The sequence below is a fragment of the Lipotes vexillifer genome, unplaced genomic scaffold (genome assembly GCF_000442215.2).
Source record: "Lipotes vexillifer unplaced genomic scaffold, Lipotes_vexillifer_v1.1 scaffold395, whole genome shotgun sequence".
Taxonomy (NCBI): domain Eukaryota; kingdom Metazoa; phylum Chordata; class Mammalia; order Artiodactyla; family Lipotidae; genus Lipotes; species Lipotes vexillifer.
Window position 1 is genome coordinate 3906861 of NW_006797390.1, and position 17961 is coordinate 3924821.

At 47.9% G+C, this 17961-nt stretch overlaps 1 protein-coding gene across 1 annotated transcript in view; it reads left to right on the forward strand.

Moving 5' to 3' along the window:
* The window catches only part of VWF (von Willebrand factor), a 137574-nt gene that overhangs the window by 929 nt on the left and 118684 nt on the right, over positions 1-17961 (forward strand). Inside the window, exons 2-5 of the mRNA XM_007469511.1 lie at positions 802-966; positions 10670-10772; positions 11054-11262; positions 17416-17537. Coding sequence (XP_007469573.1) covers positions 802-966; positions 10670-10772; positions 11054-11262; positions 17416-17537 — 599 coding nt within the window. The remainder of the gene's footprint in view (positions 1-801; positions 967-10669; positions 10773-11053; positions 11263-17415; positions 17538-17961) is intronic.

The following is a 17961-nucleotide window of genomic DNA, read 5'->3' on the forward strand; positions in this document are numbered from 1 at the left end:
CCCCCCCCCCCCCCACACACACACACACACACACACACACACACACACACACACACACACACACACACACACACACACACACAGTGTGAGAGTGGCAGGAGATAGCATATGACCCTGCAGGAGTCAATACTTCTCAGATTCTGTGTGTCAGCCACACAGGTTGATCTGTTTAGAATTCAATATATTCAAGATATACCAGTAGATTAGTGTAGAAGGATGCTCATTACAATCTATGTACATATCAGAAAACTGGAAAATGCTAGAACCTATACCAAATACATTTAGATGCAAAATATAATGCAGCCACCAAAAATGTTTTGGAAGTATGGCATGATAAATTCTTTACAATATATTGAGAAATAAACAGGTTATAAACAGTTTGCTCAGCATGCTGACAAATTTGCAAAAAATCTGTAAGTGTATATACACAGTAAAATAGAAATAAAAGATAAACGCTAAAACGTTAACTCTAGTTATTGCTGAATGTTGGTTACAGATGATTTTAATTTCTTTTTGTTATTCTTCCATAGTCTCCCAATTCTCTCTAATGAGCACACAGTACCTTTAAAATCAGTGAATATATGTCATTAAAATGAATAGGTTTTCCTGAAAAACAGTTCCTCCATTATTGCTGAGTCCTGGGTCATATTTTGGGGCTGAAAGCAACAGCTTTATTGTCATTGAGGATGGAAAGTTCTTCCCCGGAGCCTAATTTCTAACAGACGCAGCCTCGTTTCTAACAGGCTGCAGTGGTTTGGGCTGGTGGTGCCAGCTGTGCTCACGTGTGGCCTTTCCCTCCAGGGGCCCTTTGTGGAGAAGGCACTCTTGGCAGGTCATCGATGGCCCGATGCAGCCTCTTTGGAGGTGACTCCATCAACACCTTTGATGAGAGCATGTACAGCTTTGAGGGAAGCTGTAGTTATCTCCTGGCGGGGGACTGCCAGACACACTCCTTCTCTCTCATAGGTGAGTCCGGGCCCTGAGGGGAGGAACTCAGAGGCGGGTGGGGAGTGGGGACAGCATAGCTCAGCCCTGGCAGTTGAGGGCCTTGGGGATTGCGGGTTGAGATTTCCTACTCTTAGGACAGTGCCTGAGCGGAGAGCATGGTGGGGAATGGCCTCTCCATGACATGGGGATTCCCTCGGCTTCTCCCTGGGCCTCTACCCGTGGGAGCCTGGTGGATGGAGAGAGTCTTCATGCTTCTCCAGTGGTTGAGTCTGTTGCTCTGGGTCCAGGCAATGCTCTGGAAGCCCTGAAGCATCGGGAGAATTGATGACCCAGAAGGTGGTTTTTGATAGCAAAAGCCTGTAGAAAGGGGAAGGAAGGTTGCATGTTCTTGCTGGAATTCAGAGTATCAGCTGATGTTGAGCACCTCCTGTATTCCAAAGTGCTGGTATCATGCCCGTGTTATCTCTGCCCCCGTGCAGCAGCTCTGAGATGTAGGGGCAGGTACTGTCACCCCCCTTCACACATGAAGAACTGAAGCCCAGGGAGGTTGCACGATCCTCCCAAGGGCTGATGGATAATAAAGGAAGAGCTGGCGGCTTTCGATCCTGGGCTTGTCAGGAAGAAGGACCTTTCTTCTGTGTTAAGGCGAGGAGGGCACTTTCCAGGGCTGGGAGTGGGGCTGGAGGCAGCGACGGAACACGGTGGTTTGGTGAGACCTTCACACTCTTAACAGTTAACGAGATGTGTGCGGTGCATGAGTGAGGGATGCAGCAAAACCCGGCAAAGGCGGAGTCCTTAGCCTTGGCGGGGCAGGGCGTGCGGAGGGGGAGATGGCAACGGACAGACCCACACTGTGACAGCAAAATTTTTCGTGACAATAGTTATAAGGAGAGCGAGGGAAACTTTACTCAGGACGGACCAGTGCAACGGAGGTTTTGCAGTAGAGGGGAGAGATGGGCTCCACTCCGAATATAACAAAGACGAGTGGGGACTTATAGTCAGGGAGCTGGGTGTGGGTTGCTGTTGGAAAACGACTTAAGAGGAAACACCAGGGGTCAGGGGGAATTCTGGCTAAACCAACTTGACAGGATTCTTGCTGAAGGGAGGCCGGGGGGATACGATGTCCAGGGTGGGTTACAAGGAATATGATCAGATACAGAGGGTAGGGGATTTTCGCGAAACTGACCCAGCAGGGTTCTTGCTAAAACTGGACTAAGCAGGCCAAGGACAGAGTCCGTGGGGGCACCTAACCGAGGAGAGGGCTCCGAGGAGCCTGACTCAGGTTTGGTTACGGAGAATTGGTCAAGGAGAGCATCTTAGTCAACACCCAGACCCTCACACGAGATGCAGGCTGTAGGGATCTTGGGGTGTTAACTCCATCAGTCAGGAAGGATGGGAGCGGAACCCTCTGTGTCTGTCGCTGGACGAGGCTCTGCTTGGTTGCTGAGTGAGCTGACAGCTGGCCTTAGCTCTGGGTTCTCCTGCTTCTTTTTTTAAAAATTAGTTAATTTATTTTTGGACATGCCACACAGCATGTGGGATCCTGGTTCCCCAACCAGGGGTCGAATCCGAGGCCCCTGCAGTGGAAGCGTGGAGTCCTAACCACTGGACTGCCAGGGAAGTCGCATGGGTTCTCCTGCTTCTCTGGCTACCCCCTTCCTGCCCTGCCTTTTCCCCTACCTGCCCTGCCTCTGCTGGAAAACCTATCCCAGTGTGACTTGAGTAGTCTGAACTTCACTGCAATGCCATTTCCCCTACTCCTCCGTGAATCCCTCAGGGCAAGGACCATGTCACGTTCATCTCTGTTTCCTTAGCTCTCTGGGGTCTCTGTCATGACCGAACAGGGGATCCAGGAAGCGCGGTGCTCTGTTGTACCGAAGAGCTGGTTTCATGAACAGCATGTTGTGCCAGACCTTGGAGGAGGGGGTTTTGCTTGGGCAGAGAGGACCGGGAAGATGCCCCATGCAGGGGGGACAGCAGGAGCACAGGGAAGGCTCTGGAAAGGGTGTATGTTGGGGCCGTGCATCCCAGTGGGGAGGTCCTTGTGCTGGGAGCCGTGGTTCCCTATTTCCAGCGCACATCAGGCTCACCTTGAGGCTGGTTAAAACAGATTGCTGGGGTCCCCCATCCCTCCCACCCCGCCCAAGGTTTCTAAGTCAGTGGATCTGAAGCGGGGCCTGAAATGTTCATTCTTAACAAGTTCCCAGCTGCTGCTGCTGGTTTGGGGCAAGTTTGAGAAGCACAGGCCTGGGGAATAGTGGAGTATAAGACTGGGTCATGGGGGCAGGCTGGTGGAGCTAGGTCTTGCTGCCTGATGGGGGAGTTTGTTTCTTGACTCAGCAGGCAACGAGGGGCTAGTGTAGAGCCTCAGCAGAAACTGGTGCTTCTGAAAGGGAGAGAAGCGGGATGCAGGGTGGCCTTGGCCGTGGTAACCAGGCGGGTGATGAAAAGGACCAGAGGCACCCCTAGGGCATGAGGAACCGAGGAAGTCATCCTGAACTCTGAACTCTGGGGACCCGTCTTGCTTCAGAGGCAGCAATGGGGGGAAGAAGCACCCCCTCACCTTCCCTGGGAAGCTGGAGGCCCCAGGTCCTTCCTCCTCAGGGCGTCCCAATGCTTATCGCAGTGGATTTCTCCACCTTAAAAGTCACAGTGCATTTGCTTTGCTTGCTTTTTAAGAGTCCACATGTGAGATCGTACAGTATTTGTCTCTCTCTGTCTTATTTCACTGAGCACAATGCCTCCAAGGTCCATCCACATTGTCGCAAGTGTACCGTGAGCACTTGGGTGCATGTCTATCAAAGTCGGGGTAACACTGACCCCTCTGCCTCACATCCACGCGGGTTGGTGTCAGAAGTCTGGCCTCTCTGGCCATCCTTCTCTGGGTTTCAGGGGCCAAGGAGGAATGGAAGGGCGCTCTAGTTCAGAGCATCTCTGTGGGATACCCCCTCTGCGTCCTCCTTTCCTTACAATTTGCTCTTGTCAAGTGTCAATTTTCTGGCAGGTAGTTGGCTTAAGTCAGGCTGTAGATCAATCGCATTTCAATGTAGATTGGTTTAATTCCCACCCCAAATCGTGCTGCTAACATCAGAGAGCAAGGGCGGCTACTTTTTCTGTTTTTTAGGGGTGGGAGTGGGGTATTGGCAGGAGAGGGATAATCTGAGGAGCTGAGCCCGGCAGGGTGGGCTGGCACCGCTGCTCCGGGGGCCGGAGGTGCCAAGGGGCCCAGAACCCCTGGACGCTGCAGTTCCATCCTGCAGGCACGGCTGTGCCCTCCCACACGTCTCTGCTCTATTGTTCTCCAATGACATCCTGTTTCCTCGCTTCTAAATTGCAAATTCCCATTCCTCTCCTGTGAACCTTGTTCACATCCTGGGTAAAGTGTTTGTGTCCGAGCATCAAGGGCCACCTCGTGCCAAGGCGAGGCCCCTTGCCCTGATGGTGGCTCCCGGTCCGGCAGGCTCCATCCAGGGTCCCAGGTCAAGGCTCCTAGCCGGCCAGCATGGGGACCCGGGAGAGACCTCGGGAGTTCTGGTGGTCCCTGAGTCACCCTGCGGGATGTGGCTCCCAAAGCAGCCCCGAGAGAGCCACGGACAACCCAGCAAGGTTCTGGCGAACTCCCCAGCATGAACCTCTGCCTCCCTATCAGTATGTGGCCAGGTCACATCAGATCGCTGTTGTGCAGCTTTTGGACAGTGATCGCCTGCATCAGAATCACAGGAGTGGAGGATGGCGTGTTTGTTAGAAACACAGAGTAGTGACTCCCACACTCTAGACTCAGAGAAAGCACTCGGGTCTGACTCTGCTCCCAGCTGCCACCTGCTTCCCTGAATGCTCCTCGCTCACCTGGGAGAGGCCTTGTTCCCTTATTTAGAGCCTCAGTTCCTGAATTCAAGAGTCCAGACTGGAGATGGGGCCGCAGGAAGAGCTTCCCTAGCTCACCTCTGGGATGGATACCTGGCCCATCTTCTGGCAGTTACAGGAAGTGCGGGCCTGCAGGTCTGCAGACTGTGGGAGTGTCCTCCCGCCCCGGGGCTCGCCGGCAGTTTGTTTTCTTTTATTTTGGCTGCACCTCGTGGCTTGTGGGATTTTTAGTTCCCTGACCAGGGATTGAACCCAGGCCCTCGGCAGTGAGAGCACGGAGTCCTAACCACTGGACCGCCAGGGAAGTCCGTCGCTGGCATTTTCTAATGGCTCATATTCCTAATGGCTGCACATCATCAGATGCCCTCCTGAGTTCTGCAGGGAGGGAAGGAAGCAAATAAAACATAAGGCTGATGGAGAGTTCTCTCCTGCACTAGTGGTTAACTGAATCCTGAGCACTCAGACGCCCCGTTAGGTGGCTTTGTGTTACAAAGGGAGGTTTGCACTTGGAGTTAGAAAACCCTGATGTGGGCTCTGCCCGTGTTAGCTGTGTAAACCAATAGTTCTCAACCAGGGTGATTTTTTTCCCCCAGAGGACATTTGGTTGTGTCTAGAGACATTTTAGATTGCCACAGCTTGGGGGGTGGGGTGGAGGCTAGTGTCATCTGATGGGTAGAAGCCAGGGATGCTGTTAATTATCCTATGTGCACAGAGTGGCCACCACAACAAAGAAGTATCTGGCCCGCAGTGTTAATAGCACCGAGGTGGAGAAAGCCTGTTGTAAACTTGGGCCTCAGTTTCTTCAACTGTAGAATGGAGTCAGTATAGATCAGTGTTTTGCAAACTGAGTCACAACATATGGGTCATAAAATGAATGTAATGGTTGTAACCAGCATGAAAAAAAATTACGTGGAACAGAATAGAAGACATTGGAAAGTACCAGAGCGCCTAGCACAGGGTTAGAGTAGGGATGTTATGTGAACTGTGTATGGTGCATGCGCTGGGTCATGAAGTTACTGGCATTTTTACTCCACTTGCTGGGCAAAAATGTTCTTTTTTTAAATTTTATTTTTTATTGAAATATAGTTAAATTACAGTGTTGTGTTAATTACTGCTGCTCAACAAAGTGACTGTTATATATTCTTTTTCATATTCTTTTCCATTATAGTTTATCACAGTGCATTGCGTATAGTTCCCTGTGCTCTACAGTATAGGACCTTGTTGTTTAGCCACTCTCTATTTAACAGTTTGCATCTACTAACCCCAAACTCCCAGTCTTTCCCTCCCCCGACCTCGGCCACCACAAGTCTGTTCTCTATTTCTGGGAATCTGTTTCTGTTTCTTAGGTAGGTTCATTTGTGTCGTATTTTAGATTCCACGTATAAGCGATATCCTATGGTATTTGTCTTTTTCTTTCTGACTTACTTCGCTTAGTAGGATAATCTCTAGGTCCATCCATGTTGCTGCAAATGGCATTATTTTATTCTTTTTTGATGGCTGAGTAATATTCCATTATATATATATATGTGCCATATCTTCTTTATCCATTCATCTGTCGGTGGACATTTAGGTTGCTTCCATGTCTTGGCTATTGTGAATAGTGCTGGTATGAATATAGGGGTGCATGTATCTTTTTGAATTATAGTTTTGTCTGGATATATGTGAGCAGAAACGTTTCAAAGCCACTTGTTTAGACGGCCTCCGAGCTCCGTCGCGCTGCCACGGTTTGCTTTTCTGAAGTCTCCTCCTTCCAAACCTCCCCTGGCTTCCCCTGCCTTGGCGGTGGAATCCCACAGAGTCCTGCAGTTCTGTCCTCACCGAGGGTCCCGATCCCAGCACCTCTACCCCCACCTCCACCAACGGGCTGCTGCCTTACGCAGTGCTGGGCTCTGGATGCTCCTGGTAGGCTCCTCAGCTCCCCGGTGCCATCGCCCCTGGGACCATGCAGAGCCCACCCTTCAAATGCTTAAACCAGCCCCTGGTCTGAGTTCCCAGTCCCGTCATCACTCACCAGCTGTGTGACGATGGGCAAGTGACACCGAGTGTCAGCTACCTGGTGGACCCAGGTCCCACGGGCTGTGGAGTCAGGCTGTACCACCTTTTACCTGGAAAAGATGGGAGCTCCCATGCACCCCAACAGTGGGAGGCTCGGGGCTCTGTCACGTTCTCCTGGTTCCCTTTTGATTGACTTCCTGCTGGAGTCTTGGCTGGCCCAGCCTTCAGGTCCTTCCTTCATAGTGGTGGTGACCTCTCGGCTTCCCCACGGCACCTGTTCAGCCCTGCTTCCCGTGGAACAAGTGACTGTTGAGGTGATCTTACATCCTTGAAAGCCTTGAAAGCAACTTCAGGATGGTGGCTCACCCCAAGCTGCCTGATTGCAGGCGGCGTTCCCCACCCACTCTCCAGCAGACACCACCACCCCACCTCCTGCCCCACGCCTGGCTGGCTGCCTAGCTCTCTCAGGCACCCTTTCTGAATCCCCATGATGGGAAGGGAGCACCTTTGAGGAGAGGTGCCCAGGGTTCCTCTCCTGTTTCCACGAGGGAGGTGCCTCCAGCTCAAGGTGATGTACTGGCTGAGTTACCTAGTGAAGCAGGGGCAGAACCCTCCAGCCCTCTTGAGATTGGGGATGGACAGGAATTGTACTGGTGAGGAGGAGGTGGGTTCTGTGGCCGGGAGGAGACCCCAACCTCTTGGGCTCATTGTACCTCTGCCAGCAGGCAGGTGGTGAATGGGGCTCCCTCCAGGCTGGGGTGTGGTGGTCAGGGTCAGCCCCAGCAGAGGCCGGGAAGGGGTTCAGTCTTTGGCCCACTGTGAATGTCGAGGGGCCGGGAAGGCTCCTGGGAGGGACCGCAAACTGAAGGCTGTTGCCGGGCTCTCCCATTTGTTTGCGTTTTCCAGCATTTTATTATGGAAAATTTCAAACATACGGAAAAGTTAAAAGAATAGGGCAGTGAACACCCCTATACCCACCACTCAGACTCTGCCATTAACATTTGAGTGTATTTGTCGTATCACTTATTTTTGTTTTTCTTCGGCTAATTTCTTGCTGTCAGAAAGTCTGTTCAACTTTTGAAGGATTTGCTTGCTACAAAAACTGCTGGAAGTGAAAATGCAGTTTGGATAAGACTCCTCAGTGGGACAGGACAAAACCCTTCCCCGCGGTTGGCATCTCTTTTAACCCCTGCCAGCGTTGGTCTGGGGCCCGGCAGATTATGGCTTGTGGGCTGTGGGTGGTCTCTGGGCCTTTCCTGGTGGCCCCTGAGCTACTAACAGTATATCATCCAAGACTCTATTCTTAGAATGGGCTTGTTAGTTACATGCCACGGCCCTCACTGAAGTCTTAACACAAACAAGTTTATTTTCTGGCTCATTCTGGTTGGTTCTGGGTGTGTGTGTGTGTGTGTGTGTGTGTGTGTGTGTACCAGGTGTTGCTGTCCTCCAGCAGCCTGGGTCCAGCTCAAGCCCTGGGTGGAGGACACCTCCTTCCAGACCTCTGCTGGGCTGTCCTGAGACCACCCTTCTTAGCTCGCTTTATCAGTGGCCCCAGCCGTGGCAGCTGCACGTCACATCAACAGACCTTCCAAGTCTCCTGCACTTGGTTCCATAGACATTCTTGCCTTCTCTCTTTTTTTAAAAAAATTAATTTAATTTATTTATTTTGGGCTGTGTTGGGTCTTCGTTGCTGCACATGGGCTTTCTCTAGTTGTGGCGAGCGGGGGCTACTCTTCGTTGAGGTGCATGGACTTCTCATTCTGGTGGCTTCTCTTGTTGCGGAGCACGGGCTCTAGGTGCGCGGGCCTCAGTAGTTGTGGCACATGGGCTCAGTAGTTGTGGCTAGCGGGCTCTAGAGTGTGGTCTCAGTCGTTGTGGCGCACGGGCTTAGTTGCTCCGCGGCATGTGGGATCCTCCTGGACCAGGGTTCGAACCCGTGTCCCCTGCCTTGGCAGACGGATTCTCAACCACTGCACCACCCCTTGCCTTGTCTTTTGCTGAGGAGATGGAGCTACAGTCCCCTGACCCTTCTAGGAGCAGGCACATGTCCTCATTTCCAAGCTTAACCTTTCCACCTGGGTCCCCGTTCCATTTCTTCAGGAGCATGAAGGCGTGGCCCCCCCAACTTTGACCCCTGTTTCTCCAGCATCTTCCATCTCTGTCTTCACTGGCTGCCCTCATCTTCCCTATTTCCATCAGCTTCTCAGTCTCAAAGCCTTGAGACGCAGACCACAGTGTTCCTTCTGGATCCCTCATCTCCTGTGGCCACTCAGTTATCTTTGAAAACCAATAGCCCAGCACAGGCGCCTGTTCTCCGGACAAGCAGTGGGGTTGTTAGGTCTTCAGTAAGCTGCAAAAATGTCTCTTCCTGTTTTCCCGCTTTCATGTTAACTGCCATCACCCTTGCCTCTGCATTTGCCCCTCACAACGGGAACGTCAGAGACCATCTGATCACGTGTTTGGCTATTCAAACATCTCTAATGGCAACATCTGTGTCCTTATTAAGTTCCCCGCATAGAGTGAGGCATTTTACCTGTGCTATCTCTAAACCTCTCCCAGAGAAGCGAATTCAGTACAGTGAGGAGAGACACACGAATCTCCATTTTATTTATTCTTTTTGAATTTTTACCAAAGTATAGTTGATTTACAATGTTGTGTTCACTTCTGCTGTGTAGCCAATTGACCCAGTTATACATGTATATGTATTCCTTTTCATATTCTTTTCCATTATGGTTTATCATAGGATATTGAATATAGTTCCCTTTGCTCTATAGTAGGACCCTGCTGTTTATCCATTCTATATATACCAGTTTGCATCTGCTAATCCCAAACTTCTAATCCTTCCTTCCCTCCCTCCCCCCGGCAACCACAAGTCTGTTCTCTATGTCTGTGAGTCTGTTTCTGTTTCGTAGATAGGTTCATTTGTGTCATATTTTAGATTCCACGTGTAAGTGATATCATATGGTATTTGTCTTTCTCTTTCTTACTTCGCTTAGTAGGATAATCTCTAGGTCTATCCATGTTTCTGCAAATGGCATGATTTTGCTCTTTTTTATGGCTGAGTTGTATTTCATTGTATATATATATATATACCACATCTTCTTTATCTATTCATCTGTTGACAGACATTTATTTACCTTGCTTCTGTGTCTTGGCTATTGTGAATAGTGCTGCTGTGAACATTGGGGTATATATACAACAAATCTTCTTTATCCGTTCATCTGTTGATGGACATTTAGGTTGCTTCCACATCTTGGCTATTGTGAATAGTGCCGTAATGAACATAGGGGTGCATGTATCTTTTCGAAGCATAGTTTCGTCTGGTTATATGCTCAGGAGTGAGATCATTGGATCATATGGCAACTCGATTTTTAGTTTTTTGAGGAACCTCGTACTGTTTTCCACAGTGGCTGAACTACTTTGCATTCCCACCAACAGTGTAGGAGGGGTCCCTTTCTACGAGAACATTTTAAATAACACATCCCAGAGTTCCTGTCACCAATAACCACATTGTGGCTTTGATTCACTGCCTTAGAATGCATCCGACTCATGCTTATTTTATCTTTATACTTCGATTGTAAACTCCCAGAAGGAAGGGGTCAGAATTTTACATTTCTCTTTTGAGAAACATAAGAGACTACTAGAGGGCTATGTGTCTAGAAGGCACACAATAAATATTTTTAGATGAATGGAGAGATGAGTGAGCCAATGAGGTTTTTAGGGAAATTTTTTTGCCCATTTGTTAAATCTTTGGGGGGAGTTTTCCACTGAGATAAGATTATAGAGATGATGATAAATAAATGTATTCACTTTTTTGGAGTAATAATTGCTACCCAGTTTAAATAATTCTTTTCTCTTTCAGGGGACTTCCAAGATGGCAAGAGAGTGAGCCTCTCCGTGTATCTTGGGGAATTTTTCGATATCCATGTGTTTGTCAATGGTACTGTGCTGCAGGGGGACCAGAGGTAAGTCGGAGCCCAGAAATGTCAAATTAGAAGGGGCCCTGATAATTCCCCTGTACTCCCCCATCGTCTTTCGGATGAAGCAGCAGGGCCCAGCGAGAGGAAATAGATGTGCCCAGAGGAAGTGAGCAGGGTGTGCAAGAGGGGGGTGTCCCAACGCTTGGGCTAGGCACACAGCCTCTGCTCCTTGGTCTGAATCCTGCAGCGTGGTTGGGTTGAAGGGTGGAGGGACATCCAGAAAATGGACGAGAAGGCCACTTCCTGAGTTCCTCCTGTCCCTCCAGGGTCTCCATGCCCTATGCCTCCAAAGGGCTGTACCTAGAAACTGAGGCTGGGTACTACAAGCTGTCCAGCGAGGCCTACGGCTTTGTGGCCAGGATTGATGGCAGCGGCAACTTTCAAGTCCTGCTGTCAGACAGACACTTCAACAAGACCTGTGGGCTGTGCGGCAACTTTAACATCTTTGCCGAAGATGACTTCCGGACTCAAGAAGGTAGGCTTTTCTGGCACCGTTTCCCGAACGCATGGCTGTGCTGTCCTGCTCACCAGTCTTCACTATGACTCTTCCCCTGGCGTTCCAGCCACCCCAAGTCCTCAGCTCAATTTATCCTGCCAACCTTACCTCTTAGTGTTCTACGTCGCTGCCTAGACCCCCAGTCAAACCAGACCTTGGGGGCTCCTCAGACCTGACGTTGTTCAGCCTTGAATTCCCCACATGGCAGATGGTTGATAAATGCTGGATGGTTTGAACAGATCCTACTGAGCCACTGTGTTGGAACTTTGAGCATGAAACCTATAAAGGGTGGTCCTGGGACTTCCCTGGTGGTCTGGTGGTTAGGACTCCGTGCTTCCACTGCAGGGGGCCTGGGTTCGATCCCTGGTTGGGGAACTAAGATCCTGCAAACCACACAGTGTGGCCAGAAAAAAAGAGGGTGTCCTCTACACTGTCCAAACAGGCTAGTTTACGTGGGTGTGCGTGCATGTGTGTGCTCACAAGCAACAGGAAGTGATATGGGCAATGTGAAAACCACTGCTAATCTTTATTCTTCTTCTGATAACTTCAATTACATAAACATTTAAGTAGGGATGTTCTTTTGCAAAAGCCGAACATTTATGTATAAGTTCTCCTTGTTTTTTACGGTTAAGGGGTAAGTGTGTAGAGAAACAGTTGATGATCCCTTTCATTGGACTGGAGAATAGTAAGATCATTTGTTGCTGTCTTCTCCAGCCCTGATTTCTTCAACTTTTTATTGTTCAATATGTACATTTGAGGCTATCAACTTTCCTTAAATACTGCCTTAGTTGTATCACACCAACTTTGATGGGTAAATATTTTCATTTTCATTGAGTTGTATGAATTTTCTATTTCCACTTTGAGTTTTTTCTCAATCTATTAAATGTGCTTAAATTTTTTAAATGTTTAGAATTTTAAAAGCTATCTTTTGCAACTAAATTGATTTCTGATTTAAATTAGAAATTTGGGGAGATTTATTTGTGGCCTAGTACATGATCTTTTGTAATTGTTCTATGTATGCTCCAACAGAGTGTTTTCTTATTTATTTATTTAATCTCCGTGGAATCTATGGTCCAAGATGTTTATTAGAGATCAATATCGAAAGGAAAGGGAGGAAGGAGAGCTGAGCAGAGGGACAGCTCTAGAGCAAGGACTGCCCCTCAGAATGTTCCATACCAGGCTAAGATGTCTGGGCCCCACTCGCTCACTGCATATGGACTGCCTCTAGAAGGGTATGACATCAGGAGGGAGTTCTCAGTAGCTGAGACAGACTCTGAAGAGCAAATCAAGTCCCGCTTGAAAGGGATCTCGGTAGTGCATCTCTGTTTCTACCTCAGATGGGTTGCAAGATTTTTGGCAAAATGTGTGAAGCAGGGCCTCTTCCAGCTGAGATTACTGGTAATTGAAGTAGCCGACTATTTGTTCTTTGCCACCAGTATCAGCATTATAAAGCCATTTCTCTGTCATTACAAATATAAAACAATTTTCAGTGGTAAAAAGATAATGAATTATGGTCCTATCACATTGGTTATATGGGTGTAAAAACCTGGACTGGACAACAATGTCATAAATACATTTGCTTTTGGAATTAAGTGAAGAAAAAGAAGAAAATAAATAGAAATATAAGACAAGAAAAAAATTATCTCAGAATGCAAATTGCTTCTTTACTTTAAAGTCTATTTTATCTGATATGAATATTGCTACTCCAGCTTTCTTTTGATTTCCATTTGCATAGAATATCTTTTTCCATGCCCTCACTTTCAGTCTGTATGTGTCCCTAGGTCTGAAGTGGGTCTCTTGTAGACAGCATATATATGGGCCTTGTTTTTTTTTTTTGCGGTATGTGGGCCTCTCACTGTTGTGGCCTCTCCCATTGTGGAGCACAGGCTCCGGACGAGCAGGCTCAACGGCCATGGCTCACGGGCCCAGCCGCTCCACGGCATGTGGGATCTTCCCAGACCGGGGCACGAACCCGTATCCCCTGCATCGGCAGGCGGACTCTCAACCACTGCGCCACCAGGGAAGCCCGGGCCTTGTTTTTGTATCCATTCAGTGGGCCTGTGTCTTTTGGTTGGAGCATTTAATCCATTCACATTTAAGGTAATTATCAATATGTGTGTTCTTATTACCATTATCTTAATTGTTTTGGGTTTGTTTTTGTAGGTCCTTTTCTTCTCTTGTGTCTTCCACTTAGAGAAGTTCCTTTAGCATTTGTTGTAGAGCCGGTTTGGTGGTGCTGAATTCTCTTAGCTTTTGCTTGTCTGTAAAGCTTTTGATTTCTCTGTCAAATCTGAATGAGATCCTTGCTGGGTAGAGTAATCTTGGTTGTAGGTTCTTCCCTTTCATCACTTTAACTATATCTTGCCACTTCCTTCTGGCTTGCAGAGTTTCTGATGAGAAATGAGCTCTCTTCTGTTAGACATATATTGGATATTTTTATTCCACCCTATTTTCCATACTTCCACTTTTCTATCTCTTTATCCCTCTTTGTTGCTTGAGTGGTATGGTCATGCTGGCTGGTGAGAACCAATCATGTGCATCTTTTCCAGCTCCATTTTCAGTAATGTCATGTTGGTAGCTTGAAACTGGCCATGGTGGGAGTATTTACACCGTGGAAACAAGCAAATCAGGGCTTTGCTTTCCCCCCAGAGAGCTGGCTTATCAGCACATCACTATTTAGATCTATCTTCTAGTTCACTAATTCTCTCTCAACTCTAATTGACAGATGATGTCTAATCCATCAATTGACTTTTCTATTTCATTGACTATATTTGTAATTTTAGAAGGTAAATCTGGCACTTTTTCAACTCTATTATTTTTCTTATTGTCTTGTTCTTTTATCAAGTTTTGATTTCTTCTTTATAAAAGCAATTTAAAATGTATTTCTTTTATAACCTCTGTACAAAAACTTTATTATCTGAAGTTTTTAGAGCTTGAATCATGTTATCTTTATGTCTGCTGGGTCTTGCTTGAAGTAGATTGTTGTCTATGTTGCATAATTTTGGGTCGTAAGCTCATCTTTAGAAGGGTTTTATGCTAATTTTTTAATATGGAGTTACTGAATCTCACAAGAAGTATAAATTGGAATCTCATTGCTAAATGAGGGCTTTCCTATCACTATAAGTTCTCAGAGGAGACTTTTCCCCTCCTATTCAGAGTCCAGACCAAGGAAATAAACTTCCTTATTATTTTCCTACTTCTCAGAGTGAATTTTTTTCTTGTTTGCTTTCTCATGGAGGGGGTAGTCCTTCAAGACTGCCAGCTTCACAAAGTGATCTAAGCCCATCTCCCTTCATCATGCAGGCCCAAGACTCATTTCCATCAATCTCCAAGGAGCTGTTAAAACCCAAGCACATTAGTTGGCAAGATTGCCACCCCAACTGTAATACCCTGTAGTCAGAACATCAAGTCATATTTGCCAGTTCTATTCTTAAACTTTCTTTCCTTTGCTTTTAAACTTTCTTCCCTTCCCTCCCTCCTTTCCTTCTTCTCTTTCTTTTTTGTCCCTTGTCATTCTGTCGACTTTTCAAAATGGGGTTAAACACAGATTCAACAGGATATTTGTCCTTTGCAATGGCAGAGTTTCCAGATTTTTCTAATGTGCTGTATTGCCAGAAATGGAAGTCCCAGCCCTAAGATGACTTTTTCTCCAGGCTTTAAGATCTAAAAAACTAAAAATGGTTTGGGATTAACAGATACACACTACTGTATAGAAAATAAACAACAAGGACCTACAGTATAGCACAGGTTATATTCAATACCTTGTAATAACCTATAATGGAAAAGAATCTGAAAAAGAATATATATGCATATGTGTAACTGAATCCCTTTGCTGTACACCTGAAACACTGCAAATCAGCTATACTTCAATTAAGAAATACTAACTAAAAATGGGACCTGTGTTCCTAGGGAGAAGGTGGTGCATGTTGGCAAAAAGTCAGGGCCCTGGTGATATTTTGGAAATCACTCTCAGAGGACTGCGGGTTTATTTTTTTTTTGGTTGGCAAAGACTCGACAGTTAACCCTGCTTCCTGACATCATGGGAGCCTGCCCAGCTGGTTTTAACTCTGGCTCTCAGAGATTTTTCTATAAGCGAGATGACTTGTAAATTCATCTATCAGACATCCTTATGTCTCATTTCAGATTTAGCCCATAGGGTTTCACTTCCTAAAAGGTCAGGAAAGGATCTAGAGGTCCTCTAGTCTAACCCATCATTTTACATATGAGGAATCAGGCTCAGGGGATTATGGGATCAGCCCAAGATCACACAGGGTGACCGAAGGAGAACTGAGACCAGACCAGGGGTCTTGATTCTCTCTCGGGCTTTCCCCACATAGCACAAAGCCTCTGCTCCACCTCTTCCTTGAGATGGTATATTAGAAGGTGGGCAAGCCTGTGTGGCGTGGTGACTAAGCACCCAGAGAAGGCCTATCATAATGCCTGGCACATAGTAGAAACTTCACAGATTTAAGTGCCCTTCCCTTTGGCTTCTCCATGTATTAGTTTTCTGCAGCTGCCAACAAATTACTGCAAGCTTGATGGCTTAAGACAACAGAAATTTATTCTCTCACAATTCTAGAAGGCCAGAAGTCCAAAACCAAGTTGATGACAGGACTACACTTCCTCCAGGGGCTCTGGGGAGAATCTGTGCCTTGCCTCTTCCAGCCACTGCCAGCCATCCTTGACCTGTGGCTGCATCATTTCAATCTCTGCCTCGGTCTGCACATTGCCTGCTCTGTGTGTGTCTCTGTCTGATCTCCCTCTGCCCCTCTCTTTCTTTTTTAAAGATTTATTTTTGATGTGGACCATTTTTAAAGTCTTTATTGAATTTGTTACAATATTGCTTCTGTTTTAGTTTGTTTGCTTACTTTTTTGGGGCACGAGTCATGTGGGATCTTAGCTGCCCGAGCAGGGATGGAACCCACACCCCCTGCATTGCAAGGCAAAATCTTAACCTCTGGACCACCAGGGAAGTCCTTACCCCTCTCTTATAAGGACATATGTGATTGCGTTTAAGGCTCACTCAGTGAACCCAGGATAAGTTCTTCCTCTCACAATCCTTTATTCAATCACATCTTTTGCCGTAAAATATTCACAGGTTCTGCGAACTAGGAAGTGGACATATCTTTGGGGGCCCTTTTTTTCTGCTCACCACACCCAGAGGCCAACTCACTATACTTCCAAGTCCTGCTTTTCTTTTTCCGGGGATAGTTTATTTTCTATTTCCAGGTGCATGATCTGACCTTGAAGCGTGCTTCACTCTTCCGTATCTGGCTATGCAGAGGGACTGCTTGCCTTGCTGCTCCACTAAGCCCCTTTGCAGTGAAGGTGCAGCAGTTCTATCTGGCACTGACTTGGTACCAGGCCATGCAGGCCCGGAAGACCCTCACAGTCTCTTGTGGGTAGCTGATAAGAGCGTGTTTGCTGTGAGTACCAGGGCACAGATTCTCTGCGAGCACCAGGGATGCAGTGATGGGGATGCTTAGGTTCATGCCACATTCTTACCTTCATTCTGCAAAAATATGTTGAGTATCCACCATCTAGCAGATAAGAGTTTAGAGATAAGAGGCACAGCCTGTGCCCTGAATTAAGGAGCTCACAGTTGAATGGGGGGTGAATATAAGCAAAAAGGATACTAACACAAAGGATGATGAGAGCTTTGATAGAGGGATGGCCAGGGTGCTGAGGGAGCACAGAGAAGGGGCACCCAACCAGACTGGGGAGGGAGACAGGGAGTCGAGCTAATTCAGAAGGGCTTCCTGGAGGAAGTGGTTCCGGGGCTGCATCTCAAAGAATAAATTGAGAGAGTCAGGGTAGTAAGGGGGTGGAGAACATTCCTCACAGAAGGAGGAAAGGGAGCAAAGTCCCGAGAAGCGAGAGTGGGTGGACTGTTCCTCATCGCCTTTCCTGGCATCTTCCTCACTGTGCCCAGCCGCCCAGCCGCCCCCCACCAGACGCTGGCTGAACCCGGCTGCCCGTGCCCTGTGGTGTTAATGCTGGGGTACTCCTGCCACAGATGCCTATGTTTTAATCTAAAGAAAGTTGATTCAGGTGACAACAGACCTAGAGTTCTCACTCAGAAGTCCCGGGTCTCACGACCGTGGCTTCATCCTCCTGAAACTTTCTCTACAGGGACCTTGACCTCGGACCCCTACGACTTTGCCAACTCCTGGGCCCTGAGCAGTGGGGAACAGCGGTGCCAGCGGGCGTCCCCTCCCAGCAGCTTGTGCAATGTCTCCTCTGAGCTGCAGAAGGTGGGTCCACCCAGGCTTGATGTGGGCTGGGGGGTGCGGGGTTTCTGGAGTCAAGAGGCAGAACGATATGCAGTCCCAGGTCCTCCATCCAGGGGAGGAGTGAGTCCCTCTGGCTGTTCCATGTCCCACGGGCCCCTTTCCTCCTGAAAACCAGCTGGGGCTAGAGTCGCGTTGACGCTAATCCTAATACCGTCCTGGGCCTGGAGCTCTGAAGATGGGCCTGGTCGAATGAGTTGGTACCGCGACTGACTATACTTTTCTGTTTTATGTTCCAACGCCCTCTCAGCCCCAAATATCACCATCATCACCTGCCACCTGTCTGAAATTCTGTGGTAGAAAACCATTCCTTTTTAAGGGCCCAATAAGTGGTTGTTATAAAGCACAAGTATGGGGCAAGGCCCCAAGGTCTCACCAGCACATCAGC